This window comes from Aythya ferina (assembly GCF_964211825.1).
Source record: "Aythya ferina genome assembly, chromosome: 18".
Lineage (NCBI taxonomy): Eukaryota > Metazoa > Chordata > Aves > Anseriformes > Anatidae > Aythya > Aythya ferina.
In genome coordinates, this window is record NC_140317.1 from 1,961,996 (window position 1) to 1,985,966 (window position 23,971).

A 23,971-nucleotide genomic window follows, 5' to 3' on the forward strand; every position below is an offset into this window, starting at 1 on the left:
AAAACAAATAAAAAACTCAATCTCGGTCTGTGTGCAACTACTGTAGTCCTTTCTGGTTGCTTAACCTCTCATACTCTGGGGACCTGAGACAAACCACAGCCAGTAGAGCTGATGCTTCAGACCCCACTGCAAAATGCTGCAGCTGTGGTCTTCTCAAGACAATTTACAGCACCAGTGAGCAGTGCTTAGCCTGGTTCCCACTACTACATGCTACTGCCTCCTTTTCCCCCTCAGCTTTCCCTCAATCCCCTCTTTTATTTTTTTTCGTGTTTTCAAAAAGGAAAGACAGATAGTGAGCCCTCTTACACTTCTATACTGGGGCTTACCAGCTTTATTCCAACTGAGTGTGATATAACCCAGTTTTGTTCTCCAACTTTTACTTCCTTCCCAACCTTAAAGATTTTAGCATTCACTCATCCTGATTCCTGCAATAATCTGAGCAACCAAGTACAGTGAGAATGGAGCACTGCCCTATTTTGCAAATGAAACAATATAAAAAAGCATTAACTGTATAGCTGTTTTATGAGCTCATAATCTTTTGTAAGTGATTAGCTTTCTGTCTCATATGATATATGAGGACATGTTAATAACGGACACAACTGAGCCAGGAACAAGTTCTTTTGGGCAAACTACAAGAGCAAGTTTTCCTTTCCCAGCTTTGGCCAGGGCTCAGTGCGACGTTTGGTCCAACTGGCTGCCCCAGGCAGCCGTGACTGACTGCCCCGACAGCTGCCACTGGCTGTGCTGGAAGTGAAGTCCCTCTCCTCTCGAGATGGATTCGTGAATATTTGTACTAGCACCCCACTCATGGCACCCATGCTCTGGTCCTTGCATCCATTACTTTAGTAGAAAGTCCTGAGAGCATCCATTGGAGCCATTGGCTTCTGAAAGGCACCCGAGAAGGATACTTCAATTAGGTATTCCTTTCACAAACCTTCCCATTTGCCTTTTTGTCAGCTTTGGCAGTGCATAAATGTGACATTTAATTCAGGCTCCCAGTATTCAGCTGGTCTCTGATGCTGCAAGCAAGGAATTTCATCACTGTTCAGGGTTTGCCTGCCCTAACTGTTGCCCATTACTCCACTGGTGCCAATGGGAAAAGACAGGAGGGCTTTTGAAAGGGGTTCACCTCATTGTAGGGCTTATGTCAGAGTTGCTCTCTGATGGAGCCTGTAGCTGTTCCCTGGCCATGTACCCTTATTTCTCATGTTTCTATCCAGGGGCAGCATCACAGAGCCTCTCATGAGCCAGCAGATTTGCAAAATCACCTTCCTCTTCCAGACGACTCACCACACCATTCTCCAGCCCAGCATTTTATTTCAGAGGTATAATTCTTTAGCATAATAAATAAATGAATAAATAAATAAATAAATAAAATTATAGGGTTCACTGGCCGCTGTGCAAAAAATCAGAGAGAAAAGACTGCTGACTTCTCAGGGAAATTATTTTGTTCCCAGCAGTAAAGGAGCCTCCATGAGAACACGGTCACCTGGTTCCGTCTCCATAGGGTGGTGGCACATTGCAGCAAAACTTTTTTAATAGTCATCACAACAAGGTAGTGGTAACAGCCACTACCCTCAGTCATGGGCACTTTCCACAAAGAGGGGAGCACGTTGAGTCCTGCAGGTTGTGGAGCAGCCAGAGCTCCTGCTGGCTTCCTTCAGAAGCTTCCCCAGAAGGGACTATTAGCAAAACCTCCTCTGATCGCTGGGTGGCACAGGCCAGGAAATGCCACCCAGAAACTTCTGTGTGAGGCCGAACAGCTTGTGACTGAATGAGGGCATATCTTTAAGGCACACATCCAGTTGCAACTGAAAGATGAGAAGTGATGGGAATCCTGCTACATCCTACTTAACAAAGATGGTCAGCAACCATCAAGGTATTGTTTTGACAATTATTGATATATGAAGCATTAAACCAATCAGAGTAATATCTTTACCTAAGAGGCTTGCATCCTTATTCCTCTGGGGAAATCAAAGCAAAGAACAGTCAAGTGATTTGAGCAAGTTCCCCAAAAGCAGAAAACAGAAAAACATTTGTGTGTCCCAATTCCATGGCCAAGGCAAGCTGGTGTCCTTTAGCTCCTGGGATACCATCTAGGTCACCTTCCACACTTTGCTCTTGGCACAAGCCTACAGTTCACCTGAGTGAAAAAGGTGGCCTCCATTAGGTAGATTTCTTCCTTTCCAGCTGCTGTGTGCAGAGAGCCCAATTATGCTTTATAGCATGTGTGTTTGGTTGGAAATACACAATGTTCTGAGCTTAATGCAAGCATTTTAGTACGAGCTGAATTTATACCTCACTGATTCTGAATTTTTAAAATGCCTAGAGAAAACAGCTACTCTGTTCAGCAAAAACCTTAAAGAATCATCACCATTGATCCCTGCACTGCTCTGCTCTATCTGATTGCCTCTTAAATGCATTTATTATCCTAATTTGAGTTTTCAAAATCTGCTATGGTAAAGTGTGATGTTCTGCTGACTTCTAACATGCCACTGGCACAACCACCTCAGAAAAGAGAGCAGGAAAGCAGCACTTACCTGGGTTACTTTTGGAGGTGCGCACAGGGGTGTAATGGTTTTTGGAAGATGTCCTGACTGGGGTGTTTTCTTTGGGGGAGGTATCTATGGCCGAGATAGTCTCTCTTTCACAGTGTGCTATTGGGATTGGCCCCTGCTGCCTTAAGATGTCAGCCAGAGCCCTGGGGAGAGAGGAAAAAAAAGAAAAAAAAAACATTTTCACAAAGCAGCCAGAATGGCATTCAGCATTTTCACTTCCACAGTCACTGTATAAAACCATCAGTACATGGGTTTCTACCATAAGAAAAAAAAAAAAAAAAAAAAAAAAAAAAAAAGGCAACAAAAAATATAGCTTAAAAGCTCAGTGTTTGTTGGTTTTTTGTTTGTTTTGTTTCTTTCTTTTTTTTTTTTTTTCTGTTCATGTGTCTACTGCATGTATTTGCAGGTTTGCCTAGTTATTGTTTCCTAATTTACTTCACCCCAGGGTAATGTCATCTCTCCATCACTGTCTTTGCCGTCAGCAAGAGTGCACATGGACTGCTCTCCACAGCACACAGCCCTTCACAAAGAGTCACCATGGAACTCACCAGAGACCTAAGACTCTGACACTGTGAGCTTATAAAGGTTTCTCCAAAACCGCCGTGCCCACACCAAATTTCAAGACTTTTTCTGCTAGAAGGTCAATACACAGCAGTGATAGGAGTGGGTTTCTTAAAAGAGAACCAGCAGTCCATAAGAAAAGGACTAAAAATATTTTCATGGGTTAATGTCAATACAGCCATTAGCCTATCTTTAGCTTTTGGTCCATTAGAGGCTTCTTTAACGGTTCTGAGGTCTCACTGCTATTCTCCATGAAAAGAAATGTCACAGAATTCAGCTGCATCCAATGTTTTCCCCTTGGATGAGTGGAGACTCAAAGGTTTTTTCCTGTGTGAATATCACGAACACAGTGGAACAATTACAGCGTGAAATGCACTGATTTTCTTAGTGCAGCCACAAGCTATCTCTCGAGCCATAGGAAAAGGGGTGGCTCGTGTGGATTATAAGGGACAGCAGCATTTTAAAGATGATGGAGTTTGAAAGGTTCCTTTCTCTTGGTAGAAGGAATCTGCCTAATGTCACCTCGGGTACCAAGAAAGATGTAAGGAGGAGAAATTCCTTCATTGCATATTGATGAGAATGATGATGGTGTTGCTCATACCTCCTCGCATTTCTTAAATGCCATATTTTTGGTCTTTTATATGAGAAATAGTTTGGGACCTGAGTCCATTCCATTTTCCAAATCATTTCCTTTACAGACTGCCATCCTTGTACATAATGAATTGCAACACTAATGTGATCTACAGAAGAACCTCTTGAAAGACCTCAGAGGCTCCAGAGCAGGAATACATTAGTTCACACCCACCCTGTACAGCATAAGAATATTTTTTAATGTTATTTGATTATTTACTGTTTGTACAGAGGGCATAGAGGCTATACCCACTTACATGATGTGTATACATGCACACACACAATACATATGGAGTAAAAATGTTGTCATGTGCAGGCACATCAGAGCACAAATCCCTGCCCCACATGGTACTGCACGGTTCCCTCCTGAGGAGAGGATCCATTCAGCCACCAGTAGATAGACCCAATGGCTTTTCTAGGTAAATACCTCCCCACTGTAGTACTGATCTTGCTGACTGGGGAGGATGTGGGAAGTTAATAAGGTCTATTTGGCACCAGGATCCAATACACCCCTTTGGAGACAACACATTTTCTAAAGACAGTAGGTTGGCAGAACTGAGCCCTTAGTATATATCTCCAAGATAAATTAAGCATCAGATGACCATTTAATGGTATGTGCAGTTCAGAAATGCTAAGAGTCATTTTTCAATCACACGGATTGTGTTAGGACCATTATTTACTAGCCCATAGAGGCTTGGGCTCATTTTGAGCACTTGCAGAAGACACTCTTAGTGTCGAGAGTACAATCACTTAGAGCACAGAGGACGATGACAGCGTGGATAGCACTAAAACACTATATACCACTTAGCTTAATATAATAACAGCCAGCTGGGCAAGAAAGAACAGGTCATTCAGAAGGGGCTGTGTAAGGTGAGGAACGCAGAAGCAGTACAGGAAACTCAAAGACGTGGAAATGGAGTTCGAAGTATGGTGGGATGGAGATGGCAGAGCACAGGCCAGTGCTCCCGGGAGCTGAGTTTGCTTAACCTGACAAGAACAGGCTAAGAGAGGATCTGCAGACCTCTAATGGAGAGCTGTGGAGAAAACGGAACCAAACTCTTTTGGAGGTGCACAGCAAAATGACAAGAGGAAAGTAGCACAGGTTGCAGTAAGGGAACCTCTATTTACTTATAAATTAAAACAAAGCCACGGTGGGGTTGTAAAACACTGAAATGGGGAACCAGAGAGGCTGAGGGATTTTCATGCTTGGCGATTTTCAAATTCATCTGGATAAGACCCTGAACTATCTCATCTAGCATTGCAGTTGGCCTTGCTTTAAGTAGATGGCAGGACGAGGGACCTCCAGAGATCCCTTCCAACCTAAATTCTGCTATAATGCTGAATTCACACCTCACACTGCAGGTCACCTTTTTCCTTCTGACTCTGTTGTCTCTTCTCCTACCATTATTGATCTCTGACTGGGGTTTGATACAGTCCTAAGAACTAGCTTTCTTGCCTCAAGTGCAGACAGTTTGCCTCCATTCACTAAAAATAATTGAGTCAATTAAAGGGACTATGTTTTGGTAGGACTGGAGCCAGCCATCCTCTCAGACTCTATCTACCTGAGAGGCAAACCCTGAACCTGCTGCCCTCCACGAGGGCAAACCACATGTCTGGGTAATATTCCAGTTTGCGATCAATTCCCCATAAAGCTCTGCTTGGTAACAGACAGGACCTGAACCCACTGGTCCTCAGCACCAGCACAAGCACAGCTCACATGCTAAAAATGAGTTTTCCCCTTCTTTGTTTTTCCTCCTGAAGGCGCAACAAGAGCTACTCTCTGGGTTAGGTGTTGGTCAGAACATGACAAGAAAATGCTTTCTAGCCAGGTGCCAGCCACATGGCAGGGAGGAGACTGTTACCCTCAGGAGCACTGAGGTTATCACAGTCAATACTCAGGAAAGTGATGTCTGCTATGTCAGGCTACACGTAAGATAAATTGAACACAACCATCAAAAGCAAGGCATAGCTCGTGAGTGTATGGCACTAAAATAATGTGAGTTCAACCGTGCCAAAGGTATACATCTCTGAGCACACCAGTCAGGACACAGTTGTGTGTCCTGATTGCTAACTCTTAGTCCTCTTCTTTAATGTTTATGAAGGAAAATACACTGTTCAACACCAGCAGAACAAAACATTAAAGGTGGAGGTGAGAGTCAAACTTGGATCAAACTGGTTAGTTCCTTGCCAATTCAATCACATCTCTGTGTGTGATCCAGTTGATTTCCATAAAGCACAGAGGGCTGAATCCCACACTGGTGGAAGGTCAGTCATGCTTACTGAGGAAGGATTTGGTCAGCATGAGCTTTTCAGGTACACCTATCTAATCATCCACTGAAAAAGCTTCAGGGTAAAGCTTCAAGCAGGGTAATAAAGTCTCTGGAAATATTTGGGTCTTGCATGTGCAGCCATTTGGGTGAAATTAGTCTCACTGATGTCAACAGCATCCTACTCACCTGCCCCAGGCTATAAGGCACTCCAGAAATCATTCTATGACACTGATTTTATCTCAGGGAGACAAACCTCACTTGCTAGAATGTGTTACCTGTGGCAGCAGGTGGAGTGGCCTGAGCTGCGTAACTGTGCAATCATATCCTGAGATAGCAATTTACAACAGCATTTTCATTAACCTCTATTAAGTGAAAACACTAAAGCTTCTTTCCATGTAAACCCAGAACAGAGGTACTGACATCAGGGATGTTATCCCAGACCAGTGCTGGACTAGCAATGCAGAAGCAGACCCAGTGATGTCTTGTAAGACATCCCAGGTAAGGAGCTTGTGTAACTTCAGACTAGTTCTTAGGGGAGAAACACAGTGGGACAAACACAAGGACCCTAGTGCAGACAAACAGTTGTGGCCATTTTCAAAAGGGGAAAAAACGGCTTGTTGGAAATTCAAAGAGACAAAGGGGATGGTGTAAGCAGGAGGGCAGCAAGGTTGGGTGTTAGCTAGGACCTTGATGCTGAAGGATGCAATCAGCAGACAAAAAGAGAAAAGAGCGAGGGCAAGCTGGGAGAGGGGCAATGGCAGGGGGTGATGAAACAGAAAGAAAACAGAACAAGGAGAAAGTGAGGAGAAAGGGTGGTAAAATGTAGGAAACAGACAGGAAGTAACCACGTTGAAGAACAGGTAGGGTCTAGCAGATATGTAGAGGATACTGATGTGGGCTGGGACAGAGGATCCTCTTTGCGCAACAGGGAAGTAAATTGCCAATAAAGCTTCTGCAGGCTGAAGGGAGATGATCCTTCTCTACTCAGCTCTGGTGAGACACACCTGGAGGTCTGCATCCAGTGCTGGGCTCGCCATGGACATCCTCAAGCAGGTCCAGTGAAGGCTCACAAAACCAGGGAAGGGCTTAAAGCACCTCCTACATGGGCAAGAGGCTGCGCGAGCTGGGCCTGTTCAGTCTGGAGAAGGTTCGGGGCCTTCATCAATGTGTGCCAACAACCCAGACTGAGGGTGTAAAGGAGGAGCCAGGCTCTTCTCAGCTGTGCCCCGTGACTGAGGTAATGCACACAAACTGAAGTACAGGAAACTCCATTCACACACAAGGAATACTGTTTTGTGCTAAGGGTGACAAAACACTGAAACACGTTTCCCAGCCTGTCCGAGTCTCTGTCCCTGGTGACATTCAAAACCCAACTGGCCCTGGCTGTAGGCAACCTCCTGCAGCTGGCCCTGCTTTAGGTCTGTACTAAATCTCCCAGAAGCATCTCCAGCCTCAGTGATTTTGTGAAGTTCATGCAGCCAACCCGGACTATCCCACAGGAGGATGCAGACCCATGACCCCACAACGAAATAGGCTCAAAACACAGCAGAGGGAATTCCCTGTAGGAGGCAGATCCCGATCCTTCTGGACCCACCCTAAAACAACAACTCCAGTGGTGTCTCCTCAGGCTGGGCAATGGCACTGAGAGCAGGCCCAGGCTGAGAGCCAGGTCCTACAGAAACATCGAAATCCTCCCATCTTGCACAGGCAGCACCACCACAGCTTCCTGGCTTCAGCAACACTGGTGTGGTGATTTGCTTGTCTCCTGCACCCCTGGGGAGGAATTCCTTGCTCTCCAGTGTTCTGTGCACTGAAGGAGAAAGGATTTGCTTGAGATCACTGAGGAAGCTTGGGACAGGGCTGGGACCACAGCCCCCAGTTTCCCAGCCGAGTGCCCTGTCCACTAGCCAAGGACGCTCCACGTGAACACACACATCCCGGCTACCCTTGGCTGCTGGTCGGGTTTTTGCAGGATGGATCTGTGGAAATGCAGAACTCATGTCAGAGCCCCAGGGACAGCACCATGAAGATAAGAGAGAAGGATTGCATTTGACGGGCTACCTCCAGTGCACATACAACCCTCTCCTTTTGGAATGGAGAGAGGGGGGGGGGGGGGAAATAAAATAAAATAAAATAAAAAAAAAAAAAAAAAAACAGGTCCTAGGTAGACAGGGAGAAGCAAAAAGCTGAAACAGGAAGGAATGGTTGCTTTAAGAGGTGAGTTTGCAACACTTCGGCATTTGCCTCTGAAATGAGCTCTGAGAGACAGAATAGAACCTGCCCTGCTATCTGCCTTATTTTACCTAATCTTGGGGATACTTGTCATCATGGAAAGTGCATGTCAAACCCTTTAACTAACAGTGTCCTGAAGTGTGGCATCGCTTCCTGGATGACTATAATAAAGTAAGATATATTATTTGGTAGAGACTCTGATCTGCAGAAGGAAGAACAGCCCCTGCCTCAGCTAGACAGACATCAGCCAGCAGAAGGGGAAAAGAGGAGGGAGTATGGTGCAGACGCAACGCTCATCTACAGAGGCTGAAGACCTCACGGCTAGAGGGAAGAAAAACTTGCAGGGGCTGCAGAGGATCAGCTTGCTTAAGCACACTCTGCCTATTCACCAACCCCGCCAAGAAATTTAACCTCCTGTCTTCATTACCAGTGAGGTAACAGCAGGCTGGAGGAGTGCTGTCCTTCACCACAGTATTTTTAGAAAGTGGTGTCCTGTTTTCCAAATATCCACGGGTTCCCAGCACCAACTGATAGTGTGAGCATGGACACAGGTCTCCCTTCTACTGAAGAGATGGGGAGCTTTGCTGGCAACTCCAAAAGGCCAGGATGTCATCTGTGGGAAATCAGATTGGAGTAGAGAACTCTGCAGACGGTGGACAGGAAAAGGAATTGACTGTTTTCAGTAGTGCAGGTTGTACACTCACAAATTCAGTCAAGTGCCTTATGAAAATCCTCTCTCTTGGGGATCTGACTTCCTCACGTGTGGGCAAGGAGGGGGGTGTTAGAAAACAGAATTGCCTATTCCCAGTCCCTGTGAATTTGGGGAAGAATAGAAAAAGAATGACCAAATGGATCTGGCAGAGCACAACAAAAAGAGCAATGTCTGGCTAAGCTAAAAGCCTGCTAAAAGCATAGCTGTGATGGGGTTTGTGGCAGAACTCCAATCGACTTCAGCATGGCCAGGATTTCAGTATAAAGTCCTTAAAAAAAAGAGTGAGGTTAAAGACTCCCCTGTGCCCTCTTACTAACCCAGAAAAAAAAAAAGGCAGCTAGGCTGTGAGAGGTGATTTGTCCAGCTAGGAGCCAGATCACCTGCAAACGATGGGTGATCTTTGATCTTGCCACCAGAAGGATGAGGCATTTACTGATTACACAGCAGTGCCTGAGAAACCACTGCAGAGCAATAAATGGAGGGACACATGGGGATGCTGCTGCCAACAAACCCTGGAGATGCAGACCTGGAGGGCTGAAAGTGATTCTGCCCCTTCAGACACTGCTTCTGAAGGTGCAGGTGCTGGGCAGCATGCTATAGACACACAAGTCCCAGGTCAGCAAAAGAGATAACTGGTCTCTGCACTGAGAAGTGAAAATACCTGCAACTTCTGAGAAGGGTTTCTGGGGAGGAACTCTGGAAATGGTCATTTGCAGTACTCAAGGGGGCACACAGAGGATGCCTGAGTATGTCTGTGAGTGTATGTATGTGCACAGGAATGGATGAACACACACGTGGCATTAAGAAGGAAAAAGGTTTAAGCATGAGGACACCCAAGAGCAAAGCATTGTTCCTGCACTCAGTAAAGCTAAGGAAGTTTTCTTTCTTAAAAATAAATGTAAGAAGGAAAAGTCAGATGTCTTCTGAAAAACCACTATCTATGAAGCTCCTGGAATTTAGTCCATCTTTAATTAAAAAAATCACTGAAAACTACAGACATGCTAGGGGCCGGATCCTTATTCCTGTTTATGACAAAAGAATGAGGCTGGAAGTATTCCTGGTGAACTCAAAGCTAACACAGAAGTGATGTAATTACATTATGGATATGCATCCACTGTATGGAGGTAGGTACGTCGAACATACCCTTCTGCTGAAACAGAAGAGGCATAGGAGTTATACTGAAACAAGAACACAAGTTTCGCTGTGAGCTCCTGTCTTTAAATGTGAGATGAAATCAGCAACAGGAAAATAAAGCTCCTGTCTTTGGGACAGGTTCTTCATTCTGTATCTAGGTTATTAAATGGCAGCAGTGCTTAAACTGAACACATTACTCAAGCAGTTTACAGCTCTAGCATTAATATACACGTTGATTAAGTCCAGCTCTTATTGTGACGTGGGCAAGGAATTTGCTACAATCACTAAACAACAGATAGCATGAAAACCTTTGAGAAGTGACACATTGGGTCCAAAGAGAAAGACTGTTATGCAAAGCTTTTGTCATTAAAAAGTAAAAATTGAAGCTTTCTGACTTGGTGCCAGCCTTCCCTGGCTTTATCCAGAGCACAAGGAAGAGCCTGGTGAAGCGGCGTGCCAGGGAAAGCAGGCTTGGGTGCTGGAAAGTGCTGGGAGCGGTGCTGTTGTACAGAAAAGGAACTCAGCACTTGCCCTAGTTGGAGAAAGAAGGTAAAATAAAAAGAGCAGGTATTCCAGAATGATAAAGAACTACAGGAATTAGGCCTCATACAGTTTTACAGTGTGCTATTGCTTGTGCTCTTGTGTCTGCATGCACAAAGCCAGCGAGAGCACTTGGTGGATGTGCAGCACTTTGAAAGACAAGCCAAGTTGTTCTGCACACAGAAGCAGTTTCCTGCACAAGGCATCTATTTTGCACCAAAGCCTATGTTGTAGGTACAACTAAAGGACTTTAAATTTACTGATGCAGACTCTACTTTCTCTAAAAATCCCTATCATTGCAGCAAAGGGGACTGGGGCAAGGGCTAAAGCCCAGCAAATTATTTACTGTGAAAGAATTTCAGGCTTATCTGCCTGGGTAATGAGATACTTGAGACCTCAGCACAATACAGAGCACCCAGATCTAAGCAAATACAGATTGCCCATGTGAGTAGGGGCAAAGGCAGGCAAAGAAACCACCATGATCTGGTTTTCCTGATAGGGTTTAGATCTTCTTATGTGAAACATAAGTTTTAAAAGGCTTGTGATCTCCAAAGACACAGAGATCAACTGGTAGTTAAGGATATGAGACTAAAAGAAAACGAGTTCAGAGCTGGGATGGATTCCCTTGGCACCTTGTGATGGAGGGTTACTAATAGAGGAAGTTAATTAGAAAGCAGAAAAATATCAAATACATGAGAGACGCTGAAAGGATTCAATGGAGGGAGCATGGTTTTTGAAAGCAGCCTCTCTTAATGGGAGAAGTTCAAAAAGAAAGGAGAAAACTCAGGGGCAGCCAGAGTCTCTGTGCTGTTACCAAAGGCTTTCCAAAGCAGATTTCATGTGGAAAGCATGGCACAGCCCAGTTACCAAACGGTGACCAGAGCTTCAGACCAAGGTTTCCCCAGTACGTATAAGTGAAGCAAAAGAAAAGAGGGGTTGTCCAGGTACACCACACATAGGTGCACATATCCTGCCCTGGCTGGGCTCACTGGGAAGGGGCAGCCCATCACTGTCAAACAGCAGAAGGCTCGGGGCTTCTCCCTGCCGGGAACTACAGCAGCTACACAAGGCAGTGCTGGCCAGAAGCAGGACTAGTCATGGGCACCTGCTCTGAGACAACATGACCGAGACTCAGAAACATCAGGAACAAAGGATACAAAGCAGAGCAAGGAGCAGCTGAAAGGGATGTGAGCAAGTCGGTTGAATGAGACAGAGCAGAGTAAAAATAAGCAGAGTATAAAATCAGCAGGAAAAAAAAATAAAATAATGACAGAATCACAGAAATATTTTTTTCCGTGCAATCCCCATGGCCAGACATGTGCTCGCAGCACTCACCCTGCCCTGGGGAGGTACAAGGTTTGATTGCTTGGCTCAAGCAACGTATGGCAGTGGAGAGGAGAGCTGGATGAGCCAGCTGTGATCGTGATTCACAAAACTAAGTCAAGAGACAGGTAACTGTGACAAGCTCCGCTGTTCATAAAGAGGGCTGAAACCAGCTACCCTCCAGTGACTCCTCTGGCAACCACAGGGTCCGAGAGCCATGGTGAGGGGCACCCTACAGGAAGAGAAAACCTCCTGTATTTAAGCTTTGTGCAAAACTGTGCACACCACGTTCCTGGGTCTGTGGACAAACAGATCCATTGCCTCCAGTTCCTGTTGAAATTCAGAGCTGCGGAGTGGCAAGAAACTGATCAATTTAACAACCAAGGCCTACTTGGGAAAAGGATGTTCATTTATAGAGACAGTCACTGTTGTTATTCACAGAGCGGAGGATGCGCGGGCAGGGACTGAAGAAAAGAGGAGCACAAATATCTTTCCTCTTTGCAGCAACAAAGACGCCCTGGGAGCAGGGGACTGCGAAGCACTCCGAGCAGAAGGCGCCTGTGTCCCTTCTCCCTTTCAAAAGCCAAAACATTCATCGCACACACGCCGTGCTTGGATGGAGCCAGTGAGTGGCCTTTTAGCAGAGCACAGAGCTCATTTGCTGGGAAAAATCCCAGCGCTGCTTCTCACAGCTACGCAAGAACAGCTGGGCTTCCACCGCCGCCCCGGGGCCACCACTGCTACTAGCTCTCTCTGGCTCACAAGCAAAGGCTTCGGCTGTCCATGCGGCAAGCTATCAGTAACATTTCCAACCCTAGCTGTAAACTATAAACAGTTTTCCAATTTGTGCATTCCTAACTGAGCAATGAGTGCAATGGTTCCTGCTGCTGAGGGCTAAATAGGGGTCACAGAGCGATAGTACTAACAGTGAATTATTTATGTACTGTAGCGCGGGGATTTAGGGTCATGACCATGGGAGGAAAATATTCTGGGTCACCCCTCCTTGCTACAGAACATAACCAGCTTTGAAAACAAATAGCTGATATTCCTCATTCACTGCACAAGATTCCCTAACTCGTTCCTGCACTGAAAATAAACCAAATAGTCTGCTTACTTAAGAAATGCTTGAGAAAAAACAACTGACAAACTGATGAAAACAAACCCGCAATCAGAGATTAAGAGCAGACAAAGCATTGCTCGGTATAACTCTCAGAAATCAGCCCCAATTTCTCTCTGGAGCCCAGCATGCATCAGTTCCGGCTGTGTAACTCCAGAGCAAGATCCAGACAAGAGGCAGTCACATATGGCCAGGCTGATCCTATAATCATTAAGATCCTATAATCATTAAAAAATCAGCTGTGTTTAAAATGTTCCAAGTGTTTCCGTAAAATATGAATATTTTAGCTCCTGTTTTCCAAAGCACTTCCACTTACTGCTCTTAAAAATGAACCTAAGTATCAGTTCCTGGCGCTGCTCTGCCCGGGATCACAGCAGCGCCTCTGCTTTAAAGGTGCATGGTGGTGCCTGAAAGCAGGACCGGATCTTCAGCTCTGAAATGCACACGCATATCGCAGCACACAGTCAGCCTTTCATTCCACATGAGAGTGATGGTTCTCCCGTGGATTTGTAAACCCTCCTTTCTATTAAAAGACAGAAAAATGAGCCCTGCCTCCATCAAAACATTCATTCTAATGGAGTTAATAAGGATTTTCTGTAAAAGCTGGATGAGAAGATAGCAGAGAAACAGCATCTACACACAGCTCTGCTAACCGACCATTTACGATGAAATGAAATTTAAAGCAGGATCTTGCTTATGCTGAAGTGCAGGGGGGTCTTGCTTAATCTTCCCCACGTGTAGGATACTGTTCGCAATGGGCTCTTTCCAGGACAGCGAGGATTTCTGCTTAAACTCTTGCTCTCCTCATTCCAAAGGTTTTGGTAGGATGCACACGGAGATTTAACGCACGTGTCATCCCTACCGTGAATTATTCTGGATGGTACACTTAACTCCAATTGACACAGCCTCAAACAGATATAAATACCTGACTACATTCTGGTTTTCTCTTTCCCTGTTACTCAGCAGCAGCAGTTCTCAGAAGCAAACAAAGACAAACCATTCCACTCCACACATTTACATTCTGCTTAGAGCACAGATAGCATTATTCCTCAGATAGTGCAGACCCTGTCTGCTGGAAATGCACTTCATAATATTTAAACCATCGTGCAATGTTGATCAAGTTCAGGTAACACAGCTCTGAAAGGTATAATCTTTTACCAGCTACCGTATTATAGAAGTCAATCAATTCCTTAAAATGCACTGAAAGTCAAGCTTTCCAAGCACTCAATCTGCCATTCATACTTCTACACAGAGGTGAATCATTTCACCAGAACTTATCTAAATAAAGAAAAGCAAGCATCAAAGAAATGAAAACATCAGGAATAATTCAGACAAGTCTGGCAACACTGTCTCTGATTTCAAAGGAGCCAACCCCATAGCTCACTGGAGCTAGAGCAAAAGTAATATATGGACAGGCAAGTCAGATCTCCAAATTTAGTGTGAAGATAATGCACAGGCAAAGTTGCCTTGAAGCCAAATGTGCTGGACAGTTGGGGAACTAGCCCTTGTTAATAAAATACTTTAAAGAGCCCATTTTCTGACTATGCTGTTTTCAGGACCTGCACAGACATAAGTGACCAAAGAGTTATTACAATATTTCTAACATTGCAATGTTATTTTCTTGCAGTGATGGGGTTTGTGGTGGAATACATGGGCCAAACCCTCAGCAAGTATAAAGCAGCACTACTTTTTGGCTTTGCTGAGGAAACAGCAATTTACACCAGCCGGCACCCCCGTGTGTGTAGGCTTATAAAGCAAGGAGTCTAAATAAAACACATCTTCCCAAATAAATGAAAACTGCGTCATTCACCTCTTTTTTCAGTATAAAAAGCTAAAATTCTTCCCCTAAGACTATGTTGACTGCATTTGAAGTTCAGTCTCAAAAATATGATCCAAGGTTTTACTTGTTTTGATTAAAAGTTCTTAATTAAAATAATTTCTATGGAACATCATCTGCAAGATGCACGGACTTTTCTCACTGATGTGCTCACAGCTGTTCTTATAAAGAAGCTCCTTGACAATTTATGTTCAAACATGGGAACCTCCTGGATTCCCAGCACACTAGAAGTACGCACCATTTGAAGGGACTTGAATGTGAGCTGAGAACGTACATGTGCTTGTCCAAAAGAAGTATCATGGAAGCCTGAGCTTTTGCTTTTAAACAAGCTTTTCTCTGACACATCAAAAGAGTTTTCTCTTATTAAAAATGTTAAAACAGCAACGAGAAAAGGATATCAAACTAATTCCCTAGCAGTCAGACAGAAAGGACTATGAGCTTGAGTTATCTGATTTAAAGGGGAAAAAGAGAGAGAGAAAAAAAAAAACAATGGAAGAAAAAGCACACTCCCTGCTACCACTGCTTTCCCTAATCGCCCTGGGGCTGCCTGGCAAAAGACACTTGGTGGAAGGACGCAGAGCAACTGCCTGCACGTTTCCTCAACTTCTCCCCGGCTGCCCCAGGGGTGCTGCTCCTCAGGCCGACAGGGTGTGACCTGTGGGGTTGGGGACCCCAGGAGCGCCCCCTGGGGCCAGCAGTGGTGGTGCTGAAGGGGGTGGCGGAGGGCAAGGGAAAGTGCCCCCCTGCTGGGGGGCGCTGAGGGGGCACCGGGACGGGTCCCTGGGATTGAAGCTGAAGGGGGTCGGGAGGAATGGGTCAAGGGGAGAGGTGGTGCCTGGACAGACAGCACCAAGGGAGGGGGCCCTGGATGGATGGTGAAAGGGAAAATCCCTTGTTGGGTGGTGCCAAGAGGGAACTCTCAGACAGCCCACGCAACCAGGAAAACTTGGGGTGAGTGGCTCAAGGGGAGGCCCTCGAAAGCGACAGTGCCATGGAAAATCACCCGGCCACGAGGGGCAAAAGGGGAGCCCTTAGACAACCCATGGAAAGCAGAAATGCTTGGAAGGGTGGCGCAAGGGGTAAACTCATGGCCAGGCGGTGGCCATGAGTCAAAGCCTTGGACACATAGTTTGGAGGGGTGCCCCTTGGACAGGTAGTGCTGCTGGGGAACCCTCGGACAGCCAGTGCAAAAGGGGAACACCTGGCTCAAAGGGGAAATGCTTGGACTGGTGGGGCAAAGGAGAAACTCTTTGACAGGCTGTGCAGATGGGAAGACCTCGGTCTGCTGGCTGAGAGGAGGAACAGTGGAACGGGCAATGCAATGGGGGAACCCTTAGCCAGACAGAGCAAAGGGAAAACTCTTGGGCAGGCAGCACAGCGGGGGAACCTTCGGGCAAAGGGGTGTCCCGAGGCGGCGGTGGGGGGAGGACGGCATCGCACCTGTGTATGTTCATCTCCCGGGGCGGGCGCCGCGCCTTGTCGTAGGCCACCTTGGCGAAGACGCCGGCGATGAGCACGAAGGCGATGGCCCCGCACGAGATGTAGACGGTGGCGTTGGTGCTGTCCTTGTCCGGATCGTACTTGTCGGCGTCCCCGTCGGCGCCGTTGCTGCCGTCGGCGGGCAGCGCGCCGCTGGCGGTGGTGGGGTGGGCCCACTCAGGGCTCTTGTAGTTGCGGCACAGGCTCTGGTTGAGCTTCTCGGCGCGCTTGTTGCAGCAGAAGCGGTAGAAGCAGGTGCCGCAGCAGTAGCGGAAGCCCGTCTGGCTGTTGTTGCACTCGAACTCCTTGTCCCACTGCCCGCTCACGTCGTAGTACCCCCAGCACGTCTCGTGCGCCGGGGCCGAGCCCCCGCCGCCGCCCCCGCCGCCGGGGGGCGTCCTGCCCTTACCGCGCCCGGGCAGCGCCGTGGGGGCGGCCGCCGCCGGGCCCGCCAGCGTCTGGTTGAGCAGCTCCTTGCCCGGCCTGGGGGTCCGCCGCGGCGCCGCCGCCCCCTGGGTCCGGTTGCCCTTGGCGCGGGGGGGCCCGGCCGCCTGCGCGGCCGGCGGCGGTGCCGGGAGCTGCAGGGCGAGCAGCAGCAGGAGCAGCAGCGGCAGCAGGTGCCGCGGCCCCATGGCGGGGCGAGGAGGGGGCCGGGGGGCGGCGGCGGCGGCGGCGGCGGCGGGGGGCGGCCGGGGGGCGGCGGCGGGCGGGGGGGGGCGCGGGGCTCAGCGGCCGCGGCGCTGCCCCATGGGGCGCGGGGGCGCCGCTGCCGCTGCCGCGGGGGGCTCCTCAGCGGCGGCCGCCCGGCGCCGGGCGCTTCATGCCGGCGGAGCCCGGCGGAGCCCGGCGGGGCGCGGCTGGAGGCGGCGGGGTCCCGGGCGGGCCGGCGCTGCTCCGGCGAGGGGCTGCGAGAGACGGGGAGAGGGTCAGAGCGCGCCGCGCCCCGGGCAGCCCGGCCCGCCCCCGCCCGCCCCCCGCCCACGGCCTTACCATGCCGGAGCGGGACCGCAGCGCGGCCGCGAGCAGCAGGCGGGCTGCCCGCGCTCAGTGCCGAGCCGAGCCGTGCCGAGCCGCTCCGGATTAAGCCCGCCCACCGGCGCCAAGCCCGTTCCTTACATCACTCCGGGCCGGCGTCACCGCACGCCGACGGGCCGGGTCCGAGCCCCCCCCGAGCCCCCCGACCCGCCCGGGGCACCGTGCAGCCCCACACACACACCTCCGCCGCCGGCCCCGGGTGCGGGATGGGTTGCCGTGCCCCCGCGGGGCCGTGCGCGGTGCCCGTGGGCTCGGAGGGCTGGGGGGGGGGTGGGGGGGACACGGCCCCGCCGGGCTGTGCGGTCCCCGTGGGTGTGCACGGGACGGCGGTGCCCGGAGGGGCGTGCAGGGGGTGTAGGTGTGCAGTCCGTGTGCCCCTCCAAGTGTGTGCGCTGGGCGTTCAGGTGTGAGGTTACAGTCCGCAGAAGTGCAGGCAGGGAACGCGGTGGTCCCTGCAAAAGTTTGAGGGCTACGTAGACCCTGTAGGTGTGTATGGGTTTTAGGGACCCTGGGGACAGACGCATGGTTACATTCTCTGTTGGAGTGCATGGGATGTGTGTCCCCTCGGTGTGTTTGAGCAGGCCCTATAAATGTGTACAGGTTGTTTGCGCGGAGCCCTGCAGACAGGCATGGGCTGCCGGGGCTGTTGGAGCCCGGGTTTCCGAGCAGGACTGCCCCAGGCAGCTCAGGGGCAGAGCTCCATCACCTCTTCTGAAGGTCTCTGTCCCAGGGCAGTGCCCACAGCAGAACCCAGTGCTGCCAGGCGTTGCCCCTTGGCCCTGCCACCCCCTGTGCAGGGAGATGCCTCCCCAGGCTTCACAGCAATTGCTACACCAGCCTGCACCCAGTCCAGCTGTGTCCCAGTTCCCTGCTGTGCAGGCTCAGCTGTTTCCCTCAGGGCAAAGGAGAAGGCATCCCTCAACCTGGCCAATGCACTCCCCACGTCTCTGAACCAATTCCTTTCCAGGGTGATTGGGGGTGCCTTCAGATGGGCTAGTAATGGGCGATCTGTGTCCAGAGTGATCCAGGCATAGCCACCACCGGTTTGTTTAAGGTATCTTTGAGCAAGCTTCCTGCAAGCACAGGCGATTTCAGTGCTGTGAGCTGCTGGGCCCCCACGCCAGAATTTCCTCAAAGTACTGGTGCTTCCCCCATGTCCCACTGCAAACTACACTAAAGCCTTTACAAACATTTCCTGAAGACATACAAGGCACTGCCAGCTGTAAGGACACACAGAGGACAGAGAGGAATCACAGCAAAGAGGAGTGCACGCAGATGGAGCTGAAGTGATGCCCCGCAGCTGCAGACAAGCGGCTTTCGGGAACATGGGGAGGGTGATGTAGGGGGAGAAGGAGAACTGGAGAAACCACCCCTGAAAAGTCTCCTCCCCTGTACCTCACACACTGTGACTCATTAAACATAGGTTTAAATCCCCACAGCTCGCAGCCGGAAACTCCCTTAGGAGAGCCCACAGGCTGTGAGGTTGGCAAGGAAAGCTTTAGCTCTGCCATCTCGATCTGCTCCGGTGCCGGGGATGACTGGGGAAATCAGACTGTCTCTTTCTTCCTCGAGAAGACCCGCTCTACCATAGGAGCACTGGACTTTGCAGACATGCCCAGGTCACGCTGGTAAATTACAGCTTGGGGTGCCCAGACCTCAGCAGCAGCTGACCCCGAACTCAAGGGAGGCAGGAGGAGGCAGCCTGAGACCCATGTGGCATGTCACCACCCAGGTGAGCATCAGTGTGAGCTGGTTTAACACTGGTGCCTTTCTGAACCCCGCATGCTGTGAGCCCAGCTCATCTGTCCTCCCTCTGGGGACAATGCTCCTATTTTGGTATACCACAAAACCTTATGTTAAAGGCTGCAAACCAGACTCCTTCCTACTTGTTCTCTGAGGAGGAAGCAGCAGGTTTGGCTCCTACTGGGAGGCCATCTCCAGACATTATAGGTCTTCCAGCTCCCCGGCATGGCTTCATTAAAATCACCATGGCAAGGATCTTTAGCCTAGAGCAGCCTTGAAACTCCGTGTCCTGCCCCTGCCTCTCTAAGGTGGGTGCTTTGCAAGGTGCGTGAGGTCGGGATGGACAAATCTGCATCTTCCTCTCATCGGGTTGTTTCCTGCACCCTTGCACAGGTACTGAGGTCTGTGCAGAGGCACTGCTCTGGGGAGGGGAGTCGCCACCAGAGGAAACCCAGCATCCTCTCCCACGTGGGCAAGGCTGCCTGCCTAAGGGAGTCCAGATTCACAGTTCTTGAGACATAAACTGTCTCAAGACTCCTCTATCTTTATGCTGACTGTTACAGTGACATAGAAAATGCCTAGCAAAATGGTATCACCTGGAGAAGAGCACCAAGTGTTAAGTATTCTGCCCTACAGAATATTTTGGGTCAGAGACTCGCCTTTTTTAGTGTGCCTGCACAGAACTCCAGTGCTGGCTGATGTCTGGGCTCCCTATCCTGTGATGCTGCTTGGGCTGTGTCGGAGCGAGGCCATGATGAAACACCCAGGTGCCTCTGCTTCCTCCCGCTCCATTTATCACCACCAATAAGCGTGCTAATGAAGGACAAAGTCTCCACAGATCTTTGTGATCCTGTTGCCTTGCCCTGAGCCAAAATAATGGGATGGAAAGAGCTAAAGCAAATGTGGAAGGAAATCACTGAGGTGCGATATCGGGTGTCTGGGGCTTTCCTGGGGCTTGCAGCTCGTTTCTGGCTGCAGAAGGGAAGGACAGTGGCTGAGATGCATGCAGCAGAAGGGACCCTGCCCCACACCGACCCACGACAGCAGTGACGAGAAGCCCAGGACAGGGCACTCCAGTCACCACCCTGCTCCCTGGCTCCATCTCCACCTGGAAAACACTGCGAAATCTCCAGCACTTTCTGGTTTGTCTCAAGTTCCATCCTCCCCCGTTGTTTTTATCAGCGTGCCTGTTTCAGAGCTGTTGGCTTGTTTATCTTCTTTCCTGGGTGCTTTCATCTCTCTCCTGGAAATCCCGCGGCTGCTGGCAGCGAAGGGAAGTGCAGGTCCAGTAACTTCTGTTTAATCTAATCCGTGCACAGGCTCGTTCACCTTTAGCCTGTTTTCCCTGCCACCACTTGTCGGACTCTGATGACTTTGTGAGGAGTTTGTAATGAGTCTGATGTGCTCAAAAGCTGATTCTTCCTCGTCAGGGGATTAAATTGTGACCGTGAATCTTTATTAAAATGAGCTCAGCACTTTGGACCTAATTTTTCTTCTAAAATTAATGCAGCTACAAAAAGCTAATAATAGGAGTTTGGGGGATTATTTCTACAAAGCTGAATTCTTTCTTGCTTGACTCAAAGTGGGCTTCTTTTATGACTGTAGCAGAGGTATAGGGTGGATCCCACATCTGTTTTAAGCAGAAGGCTGCCTAGTCCCACAGACAGGACAGGCAGTGAATGGAAATGATACAGGAAAATGTGAGGGGAGCAAAAGCAGTGACGGTGGACGTTGAGGGGGCAGGGGTCATGAAGCAAAATGGGCAGTACCAGATGGGATCCACTCCTTCTGCAGTGTCCTGAGCAGCCTCCTAAGGAAATGTCAAGAAACTAGCTCAGAAAAAGGGGCATGTCATCAGTCTCTAGCAGGTGTTTTATTCCCTGAAGCCTAAGAGAATTCTGTGTTTTATATGGTTTTGTATAGTTTGGGGAACTGTGGTTATCTTTACCAGTGGGAACATCTTCTTTCTCCTTCTTCCTATCCAGCCAGCCACTGTGGCAGTGGATGCCGCAGGCTCGTGATGCCACACAGCAGTGATGTGTGTGCCTGTTTTTGGGGCATTCTCAGCACTCAAGCCTCTGTTTTCTGTCTCAGCAAGACTGGAGAAGTGACTGCAGGGCCATTGGCAGATATGTACAGGGTGGCAGGAACCCACCTGTGCCACCTGGGGTATGAAGATGCTGCTGCTGCTTGTGATGGTGTCAGCAGCAGGAGGTGCCACCAGCCCGAACAGCTGAGCACTCCCAGGATGGCTTCCAGAGTTGGTACCAGCCAGAGCTTTGGCTCAGCAGCTCATCAGTGCACTCACTTGAAATGTCCATGTGGACCAACAGACGCAAAGAAACTTCTCCAGCAAATGCCTGATTCTTCATTATTCCTCCAGGTCTGCTTACAGAGAAGGCTCCAGAAGGTTCTCTTACCACTGCTCCTCTGCAGACCCAAAGGCCTGTTATCAGGTGGGCAGAAGTAGGCTTGGTGTCTTCTCCTTATGGAAGAAACTCTGACTCAAAGCTTACCAACCAAGATCCATGAGGTTCCTCCACTAATGTCCTGTGGCCTGGACAGGGACAATGCCAATGCCTGCACAGTTCACATGGTCATTTTCTGCTGCTTTTTCTCCTGGTTTGAACTCCTCTAAAATACACTTGCATGGCAACACTGGTGTAGGGGTGCCAGAGGCATTTTGCTCCTTCCTCTGTGTGCAGAGAGACAGCTCTGAGGTCAATCCTGCTGTCCCTTGCTTCACCTGGAGGGAATTCACCCAGCAGTGTGTCTGTGCTTTGTGAAATCTTGTGATGCCTTCTTGGTGGTAACAGAAAATTTAGCCCAAGGGAGTCTCTCCCACTACTCACTGCAATGTGTGGCATCCCCTGAGGATCCAGGCATACAGATGAGAATGCAGAAGCTTCGCCATGGGCTTCTTGTCCCTTACGGGTATCTGCCATGCAACAGAAAGACATTACAACCTGCGTGGGCTTTCTGTTTTTGTCACTGCAGACTGGGTCTTTGCCACAGGCTGGGTCTTTGTCAGCCTGTTGAGGACAATGTGCCAGCCGAGTGGTAGCAGATAGTTGATGGATGCAGGTCTTGCCCCATATTGGGTACTGGTGGTTAGCTTCCTTTACCCTGCTACATGTGCATGGGAGGGAAACCTGCAAGCTTTCTTTCACATCATTAATGTTGCTGTTATTTCCTTTGCCACTGTGGCACCAGCCTCCCTTGCTAACACAAGGGCAGACTCCTCCTGCTTTTCTCAGCACCTAGCAGGTCACTGCTCCATCAACGTCCAACAGATCTGACTCTGCCATTGGATCTGGCAGTCCTCGCAGTTGTTCTTCCACTCAGATCACCCTACAGCTCAATACGCTTCATCACCAACCCATCTGAGCCAGGAGAAACTGTCCTGGTCAGCAAAGAAGCAGATGGAAGGAACCAGATTGAACATATTCAGCACCTTGCACAATCATTATCTAGCCGTGGGCTGGAAGCAGATGATAACTCAGAATGAGAGTTATTAACTTTGGTGTTGATTATCACAGGCCTCAGATAGCATCCTGTCTGAGATGGTCTCCTGGCCTGGAGCTCAGCAAGCCCTGTGGCCATACCCCCCTCACCCAGGGCTCCAGTGACAGCACAGGCTCTGACAGCATCTCAGGAGAGCTGTGGGTAGGGTACTCCCAGCTGCTAGCACATAAGAAAAATCCATTGTTTTGTTGTAATCCTGAAGACTTTTGGGACCCGGAAAATTCTGCTTATACTCCTTCATTCACAGAACAGAAAGTCATCAATTTGAGTGATTAGGTTCAGTTGCTCAGCCTCTGGACCTAAACAGCATGTATTGGTGTCTTTGGTTTTCTGATATCTATGCTGAATGAACAAAGAGGGTGGAAGCCAGACCACAGGGGTCATACAGTATCAGTTGGGACGTGCAAGCTGAACACAACAAATTACTCACAGCTGCCTCTGTGGCCATGGAGCAGACAAGGAGCATTTCCCAGCAGCCTTCTTTTCTGCTGTCACTTGTGTTTCAGAAAGCTTTGCATTATTACCAACCATTTGCACAGCTATGAGTTCCCACCAACCATGGTGAACATTTATCCTGGAGACAGCTGCCTGCCAGCTCCTCTGACAGCATCACCCTAGCTGAGGGGTGCTTAGAAGGTCACCGTTCAGCAGCTCCTCTGCATTCCTATACTTCAATGGAAACCTTGAAAGTGCATCAACTCACAAGAGGTAAAGTCACACCCTAGGCACCAACTGCTGCATCTTAAACATTACCTGAACACTTGACTGCTACAGCCAGTGTTTCTGTCAGGGAAGGAATTCCTCTCGTTTGGAAAAGATGTTCAAAAGCCTGTGAGGGATGAAGAGGTGATTCAGCTGAACTTGAGCAAGCGAAGCTAATGCTGAGCAGAGGGAAGCAGTTGAATAGTTCACAGAGAGAGTTCAGCCTGTTCGGAGGCTGCACAACTAGTGTGCATCGTCTGTAGGTCAGGATTCCCACTCCATTCTTTGCTTCTTCTAGTTTATCAATCACAGAAGTGACAGTTCAGACTATCACTTGTGATCAGTAAGGAGTCTCTCTTCCTACATGGGTAGCTGGGTACCCAGAACAACCACCCACCTGCCCGGGGATCTTCATTAACATAAACACAGAAAACAAAACAAAATGTACCAAATAAGATGCTTAATTGTGTGTGTATTTCCTGAAGAGGGGACAGGCACTCTGCTTATTACTTGAGCATCCAAAGAAGTTACAGTAGCGGGTGCAGCATAAGATCCTACAGACAGGAAATGGGA

At 49.1% G+C, this 23,971-nt stretch overlaps 1 protein-coding gene across 6 annotated transcripts in view; it reads right to left on the bottom strand.

Annotated features, from left to right (window-relative positions):
- SHISA6 (shisa family member 6) overlaps window positions 1–17,533 on the bottom strand; it is a 260,223-nt gene extending 242,690 nt beyond the window's left edge. For 2 of the 6 annotated variants that reach the window (XM_084491784.1, XM_084491783.1), the window contains exons 1-3: window positions 17,384–17,533; window positions 16,355–17,298; window positions 2,541–2,701 (exon numbers count right to left, since the gene is read on the bottom strand). In XM_084491784.1, coding sequence (XP_084347910.1) covers window positions 2,541–2,701; window positions 16,355–17,025 — 832 coding nt within the window. In that variant the 5' untranslated portion in view covers window positions 17,026–17,298; window positions 17,384–17,533. The remainder of the gene's footprint in view (window positions 1–2,540; window positions 2,702–16,354; window positions 17,299–17,383) is intronic. The other 4 variants (XM_084491782.1, XM_084491779.1, XM_084491780.1 and 1 more) reach the window with 3 other exon arrangements.
- Between the last annotated feature and the right edge of the window lie 6,438 nt (window positions 17,534–23,971).